This window comes from Gymnodraco acuticeps, unplaced genomic scaffold (genome assembly GCF_902827175.1).
Source record: "Gymnodraco acuticeps unplaced genomic scaffold, fGymAcu1.1, whole genome shotgun sequence".
In the NCBI taxonomy this organism is placed as follows: domain Eukaryota; kingdom Metazoa; phylum Chordata; class Actinopteri; order Perciformes; family Bathydraconidae; genus Gymnodraco; species Gymnodraco acuticeps.
This window is the reverse complement of record NW_022990165.1, coordinates 1211545-1233177: the sequence shown is the minus strand read 5'-3', so window position 1 is coordinate 1233177 and position 21633 is coordinate 1211545. Positions and strand designations below refer to the sequence as shown.

Sequence of the window (21633 nt, the reverse complement as noted above, 5' to 3'; positions counted from 1 at the left end):
TGTGGATTCAGTTATTGATCCATAAAAGCCTGGACATAAAAGTGCTGCTTGCAAATCCATTCATCTGTCAGTTTTAGAAGATATATTAATACAAATAATATTTATAAAACAAAGCATCCAAGAACGACTGCATATTCCACTTGAAGAAAGGTTGGGAAATGATTTAAATTGATCATCTAAATGTACTCATATAATGAAGTTTAAGCACTTTTTTGATCTTTCTTACAAAAACGCACTCAGTAAATAGAAAATCATAACTCAAGAGGTTGCCTGTTCCTTCCTGTGAGTTTATTTAAACACACAAGAAATGTTGACCACCATTCATTCAACTTGCTTGAAACTATTATCACAACTAACAACAAAAAACAGGGAAGTATATTTTTCCATGACTTTTGTCTCCTCTGGTTTTACTGTACAGAAGCTGCTTGTTTCTCCAAGTACTTCCCAATTACTGTCATTACTTCAGGAACATCTGCATACAGAGGTGTAGTGAAGGGGGCTTTTCCTACCTTCGGTTTGTTCCGTGGAAAAAGTCTTCAGGCTCTCCTCTTCATCTCAAATTGTACTGCTAGTCTGAGCTCCTCTGCATCAGCTGATCCAACTGGTTTCATTGTAAAAGGTGTGACAGATCTGATGCCGATTGATCCCCTTCATCTCACTCTGAGGCTGCTCGGAGATCAGCCTGATGGCAGTGATCCTCCAAACACACAGCAGCTGGATACAGGAACTCCAGACTCCTCCCAGTAACACACACTCACATGTTCTACCATTTTAAATCCAGATCTGACAGTATAAACTCCTTTTAAGAATTTTTTTATTTCAGGGTTGGAAAATAAACATGTTTTTGTCTTTTAGTACAACTTTATCTGAGTTTATTTACGTGTCTGTGGAGAGATGTTTGGCTTTTGTATACTTTACTGAGTGCTTGGAAGTGTGCGTTCAGCTGCAGGTGTGTTGTGGTGTTTCTTTTCTTGTTTTGGATTATTTTGTTCCTTTTATAGTTCTTGGAATCACATTTCACGCCCGTTTCGCAGATTAATCACACTTTTGGATGTGCTCGTGTTTTTCTATTCCAAAGAAGCTCCAAATGTTTTCCAGGAAAGCGGAATATGGTGCATTCAAGTGCCCCTTAAAAAGCTCGTGTTTTTGAGCTGACAGATGGAAATGTTGAGGATGTTTGACTGGAGGTTTAATGTAGTATGGGAACGTTTTTGAAATGGTCAGATTTTTTTATTATTATTATTTCTGAAACGTAAATGGTTTATTTGCAATTAAATGTCTATACTTTATATTTTTGCACTCATATTTATTAATTGCTTGTTTAATGCCATCCTTTTTTCTATTATTGTTACCAGTTCCATCCTTATTAAGTGTATTCTGCTGCACTTTTCTATGACTTAATGTTTGTCTTTCACACTTTTGCTTTTATTTCTGTATACACAAGGCCATGGAGGAATAGGCTACAACCTTTAAAAAAACTCCCTTTCAAGTTAAAGTCCACCATCCAAAGTAAGCGCAACCTATAAGTATCACAAGTAAAAATAAGGATCCTACAAAAACAAACGGTCTGTGTGAGTGATAATAATATATATGTCATCATCAAATTGATATCAGTTGGATAAACGTGTTCTAAGAGCTGTAAGATGAGTAATGGGGCATACACTAAGAGTTCTGCTAGACATTTCTTTATTATTATGTGGAATTTTCTCCAAAATGTTGTTGTGAAATATTAAATATGTTTTCCTCACAGGAAATGGGAACTATGTGTACTGTACTACTACTCTGTTACAGGTTCAGTACAGCCTAGGTCCTCACCAAAATACTTACAACTGTAAAATAACACAACAACGTAGGCCTATCATTGATTGGAGTCACCGTTGTTATTTACTTGTTATTTATATTCCGTTCAAATATAATTTCTTCCTACAGGATTTGAAGGCAACTTCACGTGGCTCCTCGCGTGCGTCACAGTGCAGAGATTCACACAGCTGCTTTCAATTAACGTGATTTTAAGTCGGAAACAAATGGCGCTACTTTACAGAGCCAGAGTTACTCATGAAGCAACAGAGGAAACCATGGCAACTGACTCGTGCCGCGCGAGGGCGCCACAGGCTTTCCATTATAGGCCCAACACCTGGGAGCAGTACTACAGGGTAGGAAAAAAACATGTAAAAGTCCTGCATTTAAATCTTAGCTAAGTGAATGTACAAGAGTATAAACATTACAATTGACCTACAATACCAAAGTAAAAGTATTTATCTCTACAATGGCCAATTTCAAAACGATGTATATTATAGGGTAGTTTTTGATGCCTTAATGTGCAGATCACTTTAATGTTGCAGATGGTAAAGGTGGGGCTAATGTCAAATGCTTTGTATACTGATGTTAATTATAGCAGTAGGCCTACACAGTATAATGTATAAGTAGTTTTATATTCCGTTTCTACAAAATTGCTTGTCAATGTTATCAATTACATCTACATGCGTAAAATCAACAATATTCCTCAGATTTCCTGTTACTCTTCTTCCTTAGGAAACTTTGACTTGTAATGTAGTTTTATATACTTTTACTTAAGTGAAGGATCAGATAACTTCTTCAATCAATAATGCAACAGTGGGCTATAAATAAATAGTAAATAAATAAAGTAAATAGGCTATTCAGATTTACTTAGGTAGAAGTATCGATACTACCTAGAGATGTAGAAAGTAGAAATGCTTTGTACCAAGTAAAAGTCCTGCATTTGGATTAGTATTATTCTTACGTACATACAAGTATTATGATCAAAATATGCTTAAAGGACCAGAAGTAAAATGACTCATAGAGAATGGCTAAATTCAGAATTGTTGGATTATAATTATTGCTTTAATAAAAGTAGATATACTGCTAGTAGCTTAACCTCCAAAAATGTTTATATTTTGGATGAAAAATCTAAATCTGCAAAGCAATTTAAAATGTCCCAAAAGTGTAGTGGTATAGAGTATAAAGTACAAGTACTTCAAAAATTGTTCTTGAGTTGTAGTTTAAAAATGTGTTGTAGTTACATTCCATCAGCTGCAGTGGTGACCCTAATCCTTTATGGGATCTATCATCAGAGGCCCCTCACAGTGTGGTGTCCCCACTGCCCCTGCATAGAGGGGTTTCCTTCCCATCTGAAATAACGAACAGATATGTTTTAAAACCATTATTGTAATTTATTTATTGTTACAACATTTCAACACCAAAAGCCCTTGAACTGTTTTTTTTGTATCTCCTTCGTTTGTCAGTAGAATCCACCGGGGTAAAGGTGCACATACTGTACTACATTGTACTCCACTGCACACTGTACTGTAATGCACAGAGCAATTCACTCTGATCCATGATAGAAAAATAACAGAAGCAATGTTTGGCACACAAAATTATTTCAAGTTTAAAAGGGTTACAAGTTGTGAGCAGGAATCATTACTGACGTTACAGAACACCTCAGCCAGTCTTCACCTGGGGCCTTCTCAACATTAACTGAATGATGTTTCATAGTAAACCACATGTTTAGTACTGTAACACTAGGGAAAGGTCATTCAGAGCTCCATTTGTGGCCTCAGCACTCAATCCATTGGGATTCTGTTATAAATGCATAAACATTAGTTTAAAAGTTAGAATATATGTCTTTATCTATGTGCAGGTTTCTTCTTATGAAGTGTTTTTGTGAATACAGGGGTTACACTTTCTGCTCTGAATAATTAAATCCCTCACAGATTTAAACTAGGGCTGCACGATGTTGGAAAAAACTGACAGAAATATGTGTTCTTCTTCTGCGGTATATATATATGTTGCATTATGAACAAATACAGGAATCTCAACCAGAAGAGCTGTTTTCCGTTCAACATCATCCTTTGTCACCAAAGTATTTCCATACTGACAAGCAGGGAATGTTTTTGTTAATAAATTGAAGAATGAATGTGATTGGTGGTTAGCAAGAAACTGCTTATCCATGAAGCCTTCAATAGTGATAAATGCAGACTTTTCTAGTAGATAAGTCACAGATAACAACAACCGTGCAACTTTTCCGGTTACACCATGCAGTAAAAATATGTAGCAGGATGATGCGAAGATCACAATGTCAATAGTTTATCGTGCGTCCCTTATTTACACTTTTCAAACTTTGGATTTCTCCTAGCAGACGGAGCTCATCTGTAAAAATGACATTGAATGATCCAACTTGAACGCTGTTGAAAGAAAAGGTAAAATAAGGCAGATGGACAACAAATTAAGCATTTACGTACAAGGTGCTCAGGTCACAAATGGCTCTGTTGGGACATTTGAGGTGAAAGCGGGAATAGTACAAACAGACTTTTTTAAATCCACTCTTGCATCATGTAAACATCAGCTCCTCCATAACAGAAATACAGTATTAGTGGTTAAACATGATGGCAGAACAATCGTCTTTACTTCATATGTTCCAGCCAAATCCCTCCCTCCAAGTACATTTGTAAACTGCTACTACACACAGATTGGCTTTACCTAAAAGGGCATAAAACACAGGACAGAGAAAAGAGAACAGCCTGAAATTACACAAATCACAAATGTAACCTTCCATGTGTACTGGCCTTTAGTCTACTTTACATTAAAGAGGCAGAAAGGGCGTCATGATGTTTGTCAGCCGAAGTAAGGAATGAGGAAAACACACATTTGGATGGAAGAGGAAGCTGCACATCCTGATACAAATACACACTTCAGATCTGATGGAGAGGAATATATATTAAAGGTCTCATGTCATGGCCATGTCTACTGATCAGAATTCCATTGTGAGGTCTACTAGAATAGATTTATATTGTTCAATGTTCCAAACTCACATTGGTTTCTCATACAGCATCTCTGTATAGCATGTGTATTCACTCTGTCCTAAACGGCTTGTTGGAGCTCCTGCCCCCCCCCTCCCTGTTAGCCCAGTGGCCGTCTGCGAGACAGCGAGACACAACGAAACCCAGCCCGAAACACACACACACACCCGCAGCCTGGCTGGGAGTTTGTGTGTGTGCCCAGGCTGAGTTCCGCGGTGTCTCGCTGACCCCACACCAGTGAGCCAGCCCACTGTCCCGCTCCTCCCAGCAGCGAGCCTCGCAACGTCCCGCCGAGTGTGTGTGTGTGAGGAAGTCCGCGGATTGGTCCAAACCTAACGGCTCCGCGGACGTAACGTAACGGCTCCGCAGATTGGTCCATTTGGAGCGGAGCCGTTACGTTACGTCACTATACCCGAAATACGTCACTATACCCAAGAAGTAAACGATGGAAAAAGAGAAATCTCCAACGAGGCGTTCTGGGGCAGCACAGACAGGTCTTTTCTGTGTTAGAGTTTTACTCGCTACAGGGTGTACTTTGAGTGTTCTTGACTCTGCAGACCGTTTACAGGCAGAAAAAGCTACATAACACACAAGGGGACGGGTAATAACCAGAAAAGCATGACATGGGACCTTTAAGAATAAATAAATAGGTTGTTATTCACAATGGACACGTCGTTCTGTATGGCCTTTCTTAGCAGCTCATTGAGCACAAGAGTGTTAATGCAGAAGCTTCACTTTGTTTACAATTTGAGTACAATTTAAATGTAATAACCGTTCAGTAGTGATCAAGTCACGTGCTGCACCCCATGGGGATCTACAGTAGGTGGGGTTGGGTGGATTCTAATAATCTGGATTGCAATACACAAGCAGAATTAGAAAGAGGACCAACACCGTGTACAAGTAGGAGAAATCCCAGAGGCCAGATGTACGACAATGTGTTTGCTTGAATTCCAAAACATGAACATATCATTGCAAAATAATCATAATTCTTAATATCAGTGGTTTCCAACTGGCCGTTTTATTTTCCTGGTAAACTCTGGATATTTGAACCTCTTTAAAGCCTCTAAATAACGTTGTCTTGTAGTTTGGGAGAGTGGAAACTAAGGCAACATCAGATTAGGCAGTGGTTTTTTTTAAGTGTTAAACTACCGACACAATGAGCGTTATAGACTGGGACCAGAAACAACACATTTATAAGTAAAACATGAGTTATTTTACATGAAGTTTAGCCTAAGTAGCTCTTTAATTGCGGGTGTACAACAATTTCCTTTTTCAAATGTTTAATGTCCATTGTGTTTTTATTTTATCCATATTTATTACCTCAATGTCCATTTCAATGTAAGTGCTGTAAGCAAAATCTCTGGCTAAATTTGAGATGTTTGACAAAGGCTAAGACATGATTGCAGGGGACGGTTTACATGTCCATGAGATAAGTCTGAATGAGGAAGTTAGAGAACCTATACGCCTTCTTTTTTTCAACAGACGGGTCTAAAGTCTTGTCAAGCAAGCAGAAATACTACAGCAGATGCAGATAAATAGATCTACAACCAAACACTTATGGCCGCCAGTGGGAGTGGAAGTCAGGCTTGTGTGCACGTGCTCCCAGTTTCTCAACAACTGAGATTGAAAAGATCCATGCTTACACACATCTGATATTAACAGTGCAATACATACAGCAGGTGTCCTCTAGCATGAGTTTTATACATCTGATAACACCAACCAAAAACCCATGAAGGGGGAGCAGAATGGGCTTTGTGTAAGATCTCAAGTGAGGTGGAGAAGGCAAGATGTGCAGTGTGTACACAGGATAATAAGAAAGGAACAGAGAGGACGGGGGGACGTTAGCTTTAAATAACATATTACATAACCCACTTCCTGGAAGTTATTTGCTCTGGGACGGCTGTGAGCGGAGGAATGTGTTCAGATCTTATCAGCAGACAAAGTGCTTTGTGAGCACACATCAAGTATGGGCTGTAGATTGATCATGGTGTGTTAGCATGTCACCACACACAAGGGTGTAACTTTGGTTTGAGAAGTGGGGGGGACACACAAAACAGGGGGTCCTCCGCAATGAAACATTGTTCTCGATTTAATTCCATTTCCTGCCTTTTTACAAATATATAGGGACGATTTTTTTTCTTTAAATTTAAGTTAAAGGCATCAATCTGGTACACAAATTAAGAGATTTATGGATACAGCTCTCAACACTCATATGAAACAGAACTGTATATATATATTTCAATACTCCAAAAACCATTAGAAATGCTCACAACCAATAACACATCATTGATAAACTCCTCTCTCCTATCTTTATCTTACCTAGTCTGCATTCTTTCTTTTTATTTATGCATTTGACTAATCACTCCCCTTTTAAACTGTGTTTTTTATTGTTTACTGACATTGGAATGATTTCTTAACTTATTTTGAACAACTATATTAAATAGATGGAAATATTTGTTTACATAAATGACCAAACCGTTTGAGACCCACTGAGATAACTTAGACTAAAGTTTACAATCTCATCACTCAGCGAGTCCTTTTCCTAAACTGACGTTATCTCAGCCTCTCAGTCCGACAGGAGAGGACTCTCCCTCTCCTTATTGTTGAAACAGCTTCTAATCTCTGTTAGCTCCGAGCTAGCACCAGATGCTAACAACAACCCCTGTAACTCTCTGTCTCTCTCTCTCACATAATGCGCTCGTGCCACAGACACACAGACGCTCCTCCGTGACGATGACTGCTTGCGTAAAAAAATAAGAAGAAGAAGAAGATGCTCAATGGTTTATGGGCAGTACTGTGGGAGAGGCGAGATTTTGAACTCAACGTTTCTCAGACCTACACAAAATGGCCATACATTTAAATATATATATATATATATATATTCCACTGAGTTACATTTCACCAACACCAGTACTGAATGTGACAACTAAATATTGATTAATTTTCTGAATTTTAAACCTTTAAATGCCACACGTTTGTTTCGATAAAGCCCTTGTTATGCCTTTTATTTCTTGTGTATGGGTGGCAGTAGCTCAGTCTGTAGGGACTTGGCTCTGGAACTGAATGGTCGCCATTTCAAGTCTCCATCTGACCAAAATATACGTATAATATGTAACTGGAGAGGTGCTAGTTCACCAGCACTGCCAAGGTGCTCTTGATCAAGACACTGCTGTTGGCTCTGACACCTCTCCATCACAGTGCAGATACCAATTATTAGTAACAACATTTACTTAATATAATGACATAAAACGGCCGCAATGCCAAATCAGACAAAAAGCAAGAATTTGCCACAAGTAGTTAAAATTAGATAATGGTTCAATCTGGGGGGAAATAGTTAAACATTGGGGCTTTAATAAGTTTCAATGGGGATATTTTTTACCTTAAGGGTCTCTATTATTTACCCGTGTTGTGAGCTTCAAAATATAATTTTGTATGCCATACGCATTAAAATAGCCTAAATTAATTAAAAGTAAAAGCTAAAAATGTCCCTAGAGAGGCACAAGGGTTAAAATGCTGTGTGTAATGCATGTGTGGTGAGTGCTAAAAATAAGTATGAGAAAAACACCCTTCTTTCATTCAGTGCATTGTGAAGTCTTTGTTCCCTTTTGGTAATCCTAAACTCACTATCACACACAGTTTTGCTAGGGCTAAAACAGAAGTTAAACATTTTGGGTTCTAACATTTATTTGCTTTCTGTCTGAGGCAGTTAGCTTAGCATAAGGACGCTAGGCAGGGGGAAACAGCTAAGCTATCTGACTCTCAGAAATCAAGCATATACCTGTATTTCCCAAAATGTTGAGCTTTTTCTTTAACAATTTAAAAGTTTTTTTTCCACTTCGGAGTTTTTACATATACATCAAGTATGATCACTTCATTACAACATACAAATATTTGGCCCTCATACTGTATGGCTGTTCTGTTTTGATAAGGGTCAAGAGTCTAACCATCAGAGGCAATAACTAATGAAGTAAAAACTATGTTAGTCAAAGACAACATGTTATTCCTTCACCCTTTAAATTAATTTCCATAATGTAAAAGCGGTGCTCAGTCTGAACTGGTCTGCTCTTTCCTACCGCTCTAAATCCATGGATGTTACAAGCAGTGCCTATAAAAAGTCAAGTGAAAACGTTATAAAAAGAGAAGGACCGAGCAACCAGGAAACTAGTTGTGACTCACACATTCATGGCCCCTCGCTGAGGGTCATTTCTGCGCATGGCACGCCCCGCACAGACCTGCTACTCCGCCTTGGATCCCTTGTGCCCGGAGGAGCCTCTGAGGTAGGTGTCGTAGAAGAAAAAGGCGAAGAGGACCAAGTAGCTGAGGTACATGAGGAAGCCCCAGGTGATGTTGTCCATGTTGGAGGGACAGCGCACCTCGTGCTTCCAGTTGTACACCAGGCCCAGCACGGTGAGGCCCATCACCATCTGCAGGATCTGGGTGGTGGTGATGATCATGGCGCAGGGGCGGGGCACCCTCCAGCCGGCGGCCCGGGCAGCGTAGTACGTGTACATGAAGGAGTGGACCACGAAGTTCATGGTCATGAACCAGCCGCCGCCCGCCACCTGGTCCTTGTAGGAGTACCAGGAGTAGAGCAGCACAGTGATGTGGTGGTACCAGTGCAGGAAGATGAGGCGCTGCTTCCGCAGGATGATGAACATCGTGTCCCCTGGGAGAGGAAGACATCAAATGCATTCATAAAGGAATCTTTCATTTAATCTTTGTCACATGACCAGATAAGTTGTATACATCGATCAAGGTTTCGGGGCTGACTATTAGCTTTAGCTTTGACCTAATGCACTTAGCATAGTTTACCATTCCTATGCAATGAGAACCAACATTGTGTATGCACTAACTTTATCTGCTGTACATAAAGTGCTTAAACTATTGGCTTGTTTATAACCAGTTTTTGGATCTGAATGCTTAATACATATGTATGAGTTGTTGTGGTGATATTGCTGTGTTTTTATAAACCATAATTAGCCTATATCAGATTTATTTGCAAAAATTGTACTGGTCTTGAACAGTTTACACCCTGTATTAAAGATGAAGACTGTCTTCCTGTCTGCGGCTGAGGAAACACTTTCTCTATTTATCATCCACTAATGGGATTTTATTGCCAACTCAGCATATGCCTCCCTTTCCAACAGCACTCAGGTCTCTGGTTCAATAGAGGGCATGAAGAGATCAGTGTGCACACAGGGAGACAGCACTATCTTCTAAAGAAGCAGCTTTTAAGGTTTGCTGGGAAATGTCAGGAAATTACCGTGAGAGCTTTTTTCCAAATGTAGCCTAATTTTACACCACCAGACATTTGAGTGGCTTCTGAAGTTTTGGACTATGAAAAAAGAGATGACAGACGTCTTACCCAGCTCTGGTGCCTTGCTAAGAACAAAGGCGTAGGCCCAGAATTTGCTGACGGGGGCGCTGTAGAAGCTGATGTCACACACAGACTGTCTGAAGCCGTTGGTTGTGAGGACGTGCACCATGTACAGTCCTGTCCTCACCGCTCCTATGATGCTGCAGAGGGAATCCAAAAGAGGCAAAACCATTAAGAAAAACATTATTTTAATGGGGTGATGAGAACAACATATTGTGATACACAGTTACGTCATCTAAATTATCAAGCACAAACTGACTTCAGGGCTCGACATTAAGGACTGCCCGATGGCCCGGGGCCATCTAGTATTTAGCTCGGGCAACGAAGCCTCACCTGCTGGTTGCCCGATCGGGCAATGAAGCCTCACCTGCTGGTTGCTCGATCGGGCAATCTATTATGCCAGTATCATGCAGCTGGCGGATCCAGTAATGAGTGACCCGACAGTAAAACTAAACATATCTATAACTAGTTACGGTAGTTTGAGAGGTAATAAAAATAGCTACGTGTGATATTCTAACCTGAAGTGTGTTTTGTTCCGCTCACCGCTGCATGTGATCATGCAGAGCTGCGTGTCGACTCGTCAGCAGCAGCTGATCTCTCTCTCCTGTCAGATTAGACTTTACTCGCGTTTATGTCCATATCGATCAGATCCAGCTAATTCTAGCTAATGATGTGACTACCTGCTTATTAAAAGACACCTAAACAATGAGTGTCGCTATGCAACCGGGTGAGGCCACAAAGTATAGCGCATGCATTTGTTTACATGCCCACCGGAACCCCGAGTCATTACCAACAGATCAACGCACAATCAACCCATACAGGACATCTCTTTCTCCACATTAAGTGTTTGACACTAGAATTGACTATTCTTGTCTGTCACATACTCTTCTTGTCTGTCACATAAGTGGCGCAACTGAAGCGGTATTGCGCTAAAGGGAAATTATTCTGACCGGAGATATTTAGATTTGCCGGCTAACGGGAACTCTGACGTCGCCATTTGGTGTGCTTCGCGGATGCGCTCGGCTCCTCTCGACTGCTGCTCGGGTCTGCTCGGTCAGCTTCCGGATGAGGAGGCATTCGTTCAACCAACTCACAGTAGATAACATTACAAACATTTTAACAGGGGCCATAATAGTGTAAATAATGTTTGTTTTGGCAGTTATAACTGAATGTAATGTTTTCTACTTTTTTCCATCTGATGAAGGCATTTGCCTTCATCAGATGGAAAGTGTCTTGATCAACAACTTAAGTGTTTCTTATAGCTATGCATGGCATGCAAGCGAGCAAACACAAACAAGAACAAACAAACAAGTGAAATTAAGAATAACTTTGAAATTGGTGGTTCATCTTATAATTCAGTCTAGAGAATGCACCAGACAGCATCTAAGACCTGCAAAAATCTAAATGTTCTATGGGGAGGCCCCCCAAACCCTTCGTGCGTCATTTCGTCCGTGCGCATTTTTCAGGGCAATCTCCATTGGGCTCAGGGCCATCTGTAAATTAGCTTAGATGGCCCACAGGGCCATCTCCCAAAATCCTTAATGTCATGCACTGGACTTACATTTATATCAGATGGTCTTAATCTGATTGTTCTGTATTGGTTTGAATCCATGCTCATAGTGGAATAAGTGTCTATAATTAAATTATAGTAGTTAAACACAACACCGCAAGTAATGACATGTAGTGTGGCGTGCTTTAAGGGTTGTGCTTGAATACAGCATTTGAACATTTTTATAAAAGATTGAAATGCAAAACAAAAAATGTACATATGTAAAAAAAAGGAAACCGCAAATATGAATGTACATGAACATCACCTCTCTAATTGGGTGAATATAAAGCTGTAGGTTTTTTAATTTTTCTTTATTAGAAGTTAAAGCAATTTTTATCTAAAAGAGTGCTTCATATTTATTATCCGTCTGATGCAATCAAATCATCAAGAACTGCATATAATGTGATCAAAACAAATCAAATCTGGCCTTTAATCCAATCAGAAAAGGGACCAGATCAAATATCCACTCCTACAGTATTAGTCAAATCATTTTTCGTACTGCTATTCAACAGCCATTTTCAGGTTACCTTGTTGTATGTACACATAAGGGAGGCTGAGGTAAAGCACACAACAGTATCATTAAGACATCCTGAAACAGTTAATATCATTCTAGTCCTTTCATTGCCCTATAGGAGGGTCTCAGTTTGGAGCCATGATGTGTAAAAGTGTAATCATCAAAAAGCATTTCAAAGTAGAGCTGTTAATCTCGATTATGAAAAAAAAGAAGAATAATCGTTTTATTTTATTTCGATTATGTTGTTTTCATAATCGTTGCGAGCCAAAATCGTAATTGCGATTAAAATATGATTAATTGAGCAGCCCTATTTCAAAGGACCATTTCATTCATCACAAACTTGAACCTTAAAAGCACCATTTTTACAACCCATGGTATTGTTTCCCATAAAAACATCACTGAACCAGAGTTTAATGCACACCTCCATTGTTCCATCAGCGATAAAGACATAACATTACTCATCCCTGTAATGTTCATAAAAACCCTCTTAGAGCCCCATGACTGTAGTACAGTGCATTTAAACATTGATCCAGATATTGCAGGAAGGAATTCCTGTGCCAAACAATAAAGAGAAAACCAACACAACAAGCAGAGATCGCTTTGGGTGGCTTCCTGTTCTGCTTATCGAACCAGTTCTTAACATTTCTAGACCTTGATTCTTTGTGAGGGTCAGAACAGGTCACCTGCTTAAATAACGCAAAGACAACCTTTGGGCGCCATCATTATTGTTTACACTTTATGGAACCTGTAAATTGGTTGATTTAATAAAACAAAAGTACAGCCAGAGAATAGACTGTATAAACTGACTTGTGGGAGACGATAAGCAGAATCAAAATTCAATTCCTTTGTAAATCTGAATTTTGCAACTGGTTCAAATTTGGAGCCGATTCTCCATACAGTACCAAACCCTATAAGCTGTACAATGGGGCGAAGCCTGCGAGCTGGTTCAGGCAGTCAACTCGAGCACCAATGACACATTTACACATGTCACGCCTCGTCCCTCTTACAACCAACCAAACACATTCTGCTAAACTTGCCGCTCTATTTAAGCTGCCAGATCTGCTGTCTCTGCCTCGATAATGCTGCTGCTACTGCTTCCACGATGCTGCTGCTCACCTGCCCCACCACCATCTCATCTTCCACCTGTAGGCTCGGGATAGTTATTTAACCATCACTCAATGTTCTTTGTAAATCTGTGGAGTGATGAGGCCCGAGCCAAGACGCCAAACTCAAACTATATGCTGCTTCTAATAAAACATATCAAAGAAACATGTGAGTTGTCTGACTGAACTGTTCTCAGATGTTCTATTGCACAAGTACAATCATCCTTGTCATAAGAGAAAAATATCACAAGAGAAATCACTCTACTGCTGAATTTGCATAAAACAATAAATGAAATTATTTCCTGATCCAAGTGGTTTGTCTCAGCCATGTTGAATACATATCTTCTAACAGTTGTGGAAATCTTGGCATTCATGAGAATGGGAAAAATGTAAGGTCACTGTGACCCTGACCTTTGACCACCAATGTCTACCCTGTTCATCCAACGAGTCCAAGCGCACATTTGAAGACATTTCCTTCAGACATTCCTGAGATATCACATTCATGAGAGTGGGACGGATGAACACCAGACTTCCATCGGTACAGGTGTGATTATATCAGTGCAAGTGAAAATCATTGTAATAGGAAGGAAATATTTTTGAGCAGAGTACTGGATACCAAAGGACACGACTGCTAAAGGATTATTGGAGCTCGGCCAAGGACAGCAGACGAGGAGCAGTAAAAGTGAATTACAGTGATGTGCATACCATTTATACTGAAGGTCCTGCTTCCTCTCTGGGTATTACTCTGACGCTGGATGCACTAAACCAGATTTACCAAACATGGCCAGTCCCTGCATCCATGCAGCAGTTAGCCGATATTTACTTCAAAAATCAGTTGAAATCCGACAGTGAAAATAATTCCCACTGAGCACAACTTTGAGTGTTTGAAGTTGAAACCAGCATGTTTGTATTTACTTGACAATGCCAGAATCTACCAAAACAATAGAGTGTTTGCTGCTTAACAGTTGGTTTGTAATTCTACACTAAAAACAGATTAGAAGAAGAACAGGTGCATAATGCTAACGTTGTGGGCTTTTAACAGAGTTTCAGTGAAGGACAACCTGCTTGCTCACTAAATCTTAGCCTTTTTTTAAATAAGGTGTGCATAAAATACAGGTTATGAACTTATTTTAATATCGTTAAATGTGAAATGTTCAGGTATCTTATTGTCAAAGGTCATAAAAACCTTTGCCAATTACTAAGCAGTAATTGGCTGAATAAAATCCGTATTGTACACCCGTTATCACTGTATCACTCTGTTGTATGCATAATATACTGTGTAGACACAGAATGGCGGTGTTAGCTTGTGTGGGTGAAGTTCATTTTCCACAGAACAACATAAAGTCCAGGGTTTGGCCTTTTCCTTTAAGTTCACAACCCTCAGATTCAAACCAAGAGAGAAATGTGTTGTAGGTGACAGTTGTGCCATCTAACTGGTTAGACATCAACACATGCCTACTGCAGGTAATGAAGCAATGATGCTGATGTCCTCTTTCTTTGACTTCACACTAGGAATCGGAATCGATACATTTCAAACGATACCCATCCCTATAGCTCGGGCTGCGGGGGTGCTAGAGACGGGAGCCCGTCGATACGACCTTCCTAGCCGAAGATATGGCCGCATTTTACAATAAACCTCCGTTGGGTCGCTTAAAAACAGATATCGCAAATCGAATCGCTATCGCAATATCTGTCAGAAAAATCGCGATTCGATTATTTCCCCGAATCGTGCAGCCCTACTTCACACTCGTATTTAGTTTAGAGTAAATCAGAAGGAAAAAAAAGACTAATATAGGACCCGATAGTGGGAGTATAAAAGAGCATTCTGGCGTTGATCGCTATGGAAAATATGGTACTACACTGGAACATCTTCAGTATATCAAATAGAACTTGAATAACCTGCTTAGAGCGGAACTTGGAAGACAGTTGAACTTGCAGAGAGAACCAAATGATACAATGGGGCACTAAGACATTTTAGACAACATTGTGCTTCCATTTAAAGCAGACTGCACCGATACTGCGGAACAAGAGATTATGTATTTTACCACAATGCATTATTCTTTACCATTCATAACCTGGTTTCTATGTAACCCGCGTGTTGCGTTGTGCTAGTGCAGGAGCTTAATCTATAAAAATAGTTACCTCATCATTTATGAGTCGATTATATTTTGTAATCAGAATCTGTAGAGTTAATGAAGTATTAAATCAAAAGTAGAAGAGTTAAAACCACATTGGTGTAGTAGAACAGATTTAGGTAACTAAAGTACAAGTACAGTACATTTAAATGTCAATCCACTGAAGCAAAAACCAGTATGCAGCATGGTGACTCACCTGAAGATGGCCAGGCTGAGAGACCACAGCACTAACGGCCGTCGCAGGTTCAGCTTCGGCCTTTCCCTCATGAAGTGCTGACCGCCAAATACGAGCGCGGCGTACAGGCCACAGAACATGAAGGCCTTGTTCCTGTGGAGGGCAAAACACAGCATATCGATACAATAATCAACCATACTGAGGAGTAAGAGCAGACATTATTGTATTTATCCTAGTCCCATTGATGCAACCAAAGTGGACAAAATACTAGAGACACCTGTAGTTCTAATGCAATAAAAAATTCTCAATTAAAATATGGTTACATTTGTACCAAAAACTAAACATTATGACATTGAGTGCAGCCAGAATGAGTCCTAAAACCCGGGATTGAGTTGTTAGCACTTCTGCTTCGCTTGTCTCAATGGTCGTCAATGGTTTTTTGAATGTGATTTTGTTTAGAAGGTTAACAAGCTTACTGGACTTTTACAATTTGTTCTACGATGTAAAATACGTCAGTTAATGTCCAAGTTAATGTGTGAAAAAACTAAACACCATCATGCCAGACATCACCCCCTAAAGCTTAGCAGTGGTGACGTGAAGTCATGCAAGTGTTTACAGATAATAAACATCCATCTCTATCTAGAAATTCATAAAACATCTGGTACAGCTGCTACTTCATGGGAATCATACCATTTATTTGTGTAATCCCACATAAAAGTACAGACAATAAACGCAAGAAGCCTTTCCTTCAACATAAATGAACAGAAACCAGTATTTTACAACCATTATTGAAATGGATTACCTGACATAACATACCCTAAATGTACTTTGACCCCTATCATGTTAAAAAAGAGGAAGTAGGATACTTCCTCTGACAAACATCCTTGCTTAACCCTAAATCACCTCAGTCAGACCCTGGACTGGACATGATTACACAGCTGTACTGCTGTTACATAAGGACATTACACAATTAGGGTGAACGCACCAAGGCCATGATTCGAACACATGACTTGTACGTAACGATTTTAAAAGCTATATAAACAAATTAAAAAACAGTCTTATAACCCAATCCTTCAGCCTTATCCTGATTTATAATCACAGCAGAGGATTAAGAGGTTAGTTGCTGACACACTGACTGTTTACACTGCCAGCTCTGAGTGATGAGGCCATTTTAACTGGGCACTGCTCCGCCTGGCTTATCAACAGACACCAATATTATTTCAATTTACCACAGTTGGGCAAAAATGGCGACAGAGCAGAAAAGGTTAACTAATGGAGGCGAAAAAAATAGGTGTAAAGTGTGAGGCTGTACAAAAAAAGAACATACCTGATAATATATGTATTTATTTAATCCAGGAGTAAGTGTGAGTGTGTGTGTGAGTGTGAGTGTGAGTGTGAGTGTGTGTGTGTGTGTGTGTGTGTGTGTGTGTGTGTGTGTGTGGTGTGTGTGTGTGTGTGTGTGTGTGTGTGTGTGTGTGTGTGTGGTGGTTTGGGAATAGACCAGATGACTAATCCAGTTTGGCACAATACATATTAGTCCGAGTGGATGCTGCTTGACCCAGTTAATGCCATGGGGGCTTCCGATAGCCCTTCCAGTGCGTCCATGTTGAGTGCAGAAAAAAAACTTGCATAAGGCCAAAGATTAAGAAAGATTCTCACACATTCTCCACTAATGGCCTCATATTTTCATCAATCTCTTCAATTCACCACAACTAGAACAAAGCGACAGCAACCAGGTTGACACTCACTTAGCCTCAGAGTATTTTCCAGCAGACAGTTTTACATGTGCTTTGAATAGAATACTATGTGTGTACTTTCTGAGAGGGTCAGCCCTAAGGTCAAATCCTAAAAGACGGCCCTGCTAAGGCCACCGAATGATTCGATTTGTATTTGATAAATGAATAAATCACTAATCATCATCAATCAAAGAAGTTGTACAATTGATTTAAACTTTTTTTTATCTATTTTTGTTTGGGATTTTGTCAGATAAGGCACCCGATATAATATCCTACTAATTGAGGGATGTTGTCTGTAAATGTCTGGATTTTTTCACCCCAAATATTGATTTGAATATGATATAAAAGAGGAAAAAGGCTGAAAACAGTTTGTTCTGCCTAAATGTAACTATAACTCATTCATCAATAAAGACGATTTATTTTGTTTTGAATTAATTAATGGATTAGTTGAGTACATTTTGCAGCTCTACTCATCATGTTAAGAAATATGATATGCAGGCCAAGTTTCAATGTAAAGAAACCCATACCCAAAGCCAGGCACTTTTTTGATAAGGTTCATAAAAAAAGAAAATACTGCAACCACGAAATGTGTTGCAGGACGAAAAATCAATAGTGACACTTAATAAAAACATATCTTTGGAATTTCTTCACTGAGAGTTCTTGTCATTGTATTATTCCAGGGTATATGCAGGAATCCTGAAGTCAAATGTAATACCTTTTAAGACCTTTTTTAAGACCCTTTCCATACATTTTAAGACCTCATCGCAACTTCGAGTTCTAACCGGTTACATTGGCGACACACTTTACCTCACATTTACTATATTAATTGTAAGATAGCACAACTAAACAGAGTGCAGACAGACTACTGAAGCCTCCTCTCCACATGAACTTCAACCTCTCTGTGAAGGTCAGGTTTAATGCAGTATGCGGCTTTGTTGCTTCTGTGCTCTTTCATTCCAGTAGAACTCCTCAGAAACCACTGTATATATACTGTCAGCGTCCTCGTGGGGCCGGGGTCTAAGCCAAACTATATCCGGTCACAGAGATCTGCTATTTTAAAGTAAGGTCAACACATATCGACCCTAAATATAGTCTATATTAAGAATGAGAAAAGTCTTAACATATATATCATTTTTTGTAAACATATGACAAATGTGTGAGGGTGATGACGTCAGAGCATCGTCCTATGTGCCGGGCTTAGCCCCGGACAGCCCCAGCCCAATTTCACCCCTGGGTATTTGTGAGGGAGCTCCTATATGGCATTACCCCGCTGAAGCTCACCAAAGTTTAATATATCTCATAGTTCAAAGTTTTGTCAATAGTTTTGTTTATTGGTCAAATACTGGTTTCTAATGGTTTCTGATGAGTTCTACTGGAATGAAAGAGCACAGAGTACAGAAGCAACGATGAGGTCTTAAAATGTATGGAAAGGGTCTTAAAAAGGTATTACATTTGACTTCAGGATTCCTGCATATACCCTGGGTTAGTGATGCTCCATCACATGTTTCTATTACAGGGTGAATCTTAAAGTGAAGCTTGACTTTAAAGCAACCCAACGGAAGTTTCATGTAAGTTTAGTTATTTCACTCGTAGCTCGGGCTGCGGGGGTGCTAGAGACGGGAGTACGTTGATACGACCTTCCTAGCCGGAGTTATGGCCGCATTTTACAACAAACTTCCGTTGGGTCGCTTAAAAACAAATATCGCAATTCGAATCGCAATCGCAATATTTGTCAGAAAAATCGCAATTAGATTTTTCCACAAAATCGTGCAGCCCTAGTCTGTGGTTGACACAAATTGAAGAGACAGATCACGTTTTGTTCAGCCGGACAATATCCATCATAAATCTATCGATCATAAATCTATCGATTAGATTTATGATTAGAAAATTATAAAAGTAGGGTAGACATGTGGATATTATCCGGCTGAACAAAACGTGATATGTCTTCAATTTGTGTCAACCACAGACCTTATTTCGAGCTATTTTCCAAAATCCTATGGAGAAATTGCATTGGTTTTTGTCGAAGGAACCGGAAGTGGTAAAATGCTAACTTACTTCCGGGTTTTAGGATGCGTCACTGTGGTACTCCATTGTAACACATAATCACTGATGTTCCGCTGTAACGGTGGTGGACTCATCAGAACAGAGTGGGCGAGCTGACCAATCAGAGCACAGTGGGCTCATGGGGGGGGGGGGACGACAGAGTGAATACACATACTATACAGAGATGCTGTATGAGAAACCAATGTCATTTTGGAACATTGAACAATGTAAATCTATTCTAGTAGACCTCAACAATGGAATTATGATCAGTAGAAATGGCCATGACATGAGACCTTTAAATGAAATTGATCCAAAAAATAAAAGACAGCTCTCTGGCAGTAGGCCTATAATTGTGTTCCTTAAAAGCAAAGTTACATTATGACTCTGCCAAAGGAATGCTGAAGCACGTCCAAGTATTAAACAAAGCTTCCCTGTTAATGCACTTGCTCCTCTTTAAAAATGAGTCTACAGTCACTCATCATTTGACAGCTCACTTGCCTGTCACAGACACACAGATGCATTTATATTCATTACTGAATAGCCTCATAAGAGTCAAGGAAAACACATGGTCTTCTAGGTTTCCATTTTGCAAATTGTAAACTTCCGTGAAAACAGTGCATAACAGACATAGCAATGTATATTTTTCCTGTATGCAAATAGCTGTAATTGAAACCCGGGCTGTCCTATGGGAGCACGGATGAAGTCATGTCTTGCATCCTCAAGGACATTTGAATTAAAGCGGGTAGAATGTGATTCCCTTGATTCTTAAGCTAAGATTGGCTAATTCTGGTGAATTTTTGTGAAATATGCGACACTTTAACCTAGTAAATCAATCACATTAATGGAGGGACGGGGTATACATGTAAGACACCGGGTCCGCATGGCGACCGTACCCTGTCAGGACATGGGGTAGGCTACTACATACAGACCCCACCACCCACCGCAGAGGAGGGGAAGGGCCTAGCAGACATTTTATCATGTCTTTTTCAAAGCTATTTCCCCCTTTATACATACCAGTTTTCCTGCATCCATTCCAGGGCTCTTATTTCGTCGAAGCGCCGCTCGAAATCGTACTCAGCCAGCGGGGAATGCTCAGTCGCGTTCATGTTTATTATTAGCGTTTTTTCCGCGTAAAATCTCCGTTTGAGCAGGATTTTCGAAGGAGGGAATAATATTGAACCGCGCCGAACCGGCCTTCTGGAGGACTACAGCCTGACTGCTGCTCCTTTATCTTATCCAGCTGATATTAGCTGGATTATCACCGGTTGGAGTCGAAAGGAGGATGCTGTATCACCAGATCCACTTCCCCACCGCCTTTCACTTTCCTCTCAGTTCGTCAAGGCAGCTTGAATGAAACAATGTTTTCCGGTTTGGACTTTCAAAATAAAAGCCAATGAAGAAATGACGCAGCACCTGAGTTTGCAAATGTTTGGCCCTTTATTTTAGCAGCCACAAATGCTTCATGGCAGGCCTTATGATTTTTAGTTTTTTTTGGTACACCTTTTCTACTCAACTGCTCTACAACTATTCCCCTACCTGTAAATGACAGTTAAACGTATATGAAATACATTTGAGCTTTTGAATTGATGTTGGACAATGTGGCTTAAATCATCTCCATATATATCGTCATTTGTAAACCAAAACTAGCTTGTTCATATTAAAATAACCTGTACTGAGAATATACAGAAAACTTATCAAATGCAATGTTGTCGTCTTGTTCGTGGTAATATGTAACAATTTGTTCATGTTGTCTTACAGATATCCTCAAAAACTGTGAAGTGCAATCATTTCACTTTGGAAAATGCAACAAATAATCCTCACCAATTATAATGGGTTATGTTAATCAAATACTAGCTGGAAATTGATTAATGTTGGCTAAAAAACACTAAACATGCGGAAGGACAACAGCTGCTCAAATGAGAATTTATTAGGCCAAATTCAATTCTTGAGTTGTTTGAAGATAACATTTTTGGCTCTATCGAATTTCTTCTATCTATTTTTGGCATATTAACAGATAAAATGATCCATACCTTGCTAAATAAATTCATCAACCAATACAAAAGATCCAAAATTGCAGTCCTAAGTTTTATTGTGCAGGTAAACGAGTTCGTTTCCGGTTGTTCTTGCAGTCACTTAGCGGTTTGACGGGTTTGACGCAGTGAGAGCACGCTCTGTTCCTTGAGC

The 21633-nt window shown here is 39.7% G+C and overlaps 2 protein-coding genes across 3 annotated transcripts in view; both read right to left on the bottom strand.

Moving 5' to 3' along the window:
* LOC117547047 (transmembrane protein 150A-like) overlaps nucleotides 1–1206 on the bottom strand; it is a 42855-nt gene extending 41649 nt beyond the window's left edge. Inside the window, exon 1 of the mRNA XM_034217505.1 lies at nucleotides 510–1206. The gene's annotated coding sequence lies outside the window, so the exon portion shown is untranslated. The remainder of the gene's footprint in view (nucleotides 1–509) is intronic.
* A 1962-nt stretch (nucleotides 1207–3168) lies between these two features.
* LOC117547057 (elongation of very long chain fatty acids protein 6-like) lies at nucleotides 3169–20782 on the bottom strand. 2 transcript variants are annotated; one of them, XR_004569113.1, is made up of 5 exons: nucleotides 20464–20782; nucleotides 15692–15823; nucleotides 10183–10334; nucleotides 8994–9483; nucleotides 3169–4202 (listed from the first exon to the last, which is right to left on the bottom strand). XR_004569113.1 is itself a non-coding variant. In XM_034217521.1 (4 exons), exons 1-4 carry the CDS (start codon nucleotides 20553–20555, stop codon nucleotides 9053–9055), a joined length of 807 nt encoding a protein of 268 aa, XP_034073412.1. In that variant the 5' UTR covers nucleotides 20556–20782; the 3' UTR covers nucleotides 5994–9052. The 2 variants fall into 2 exon arrangements, 1 of the variants encoding a protein (XP_034073412.1); XM_034217521.1 differs by lacking the exon at nucleotides 3169–4202 and having other exon boundaries at nucleotides 5994–9483.
* Nucleotides 20783–21633: the final 851 nt, after the last annotated feature.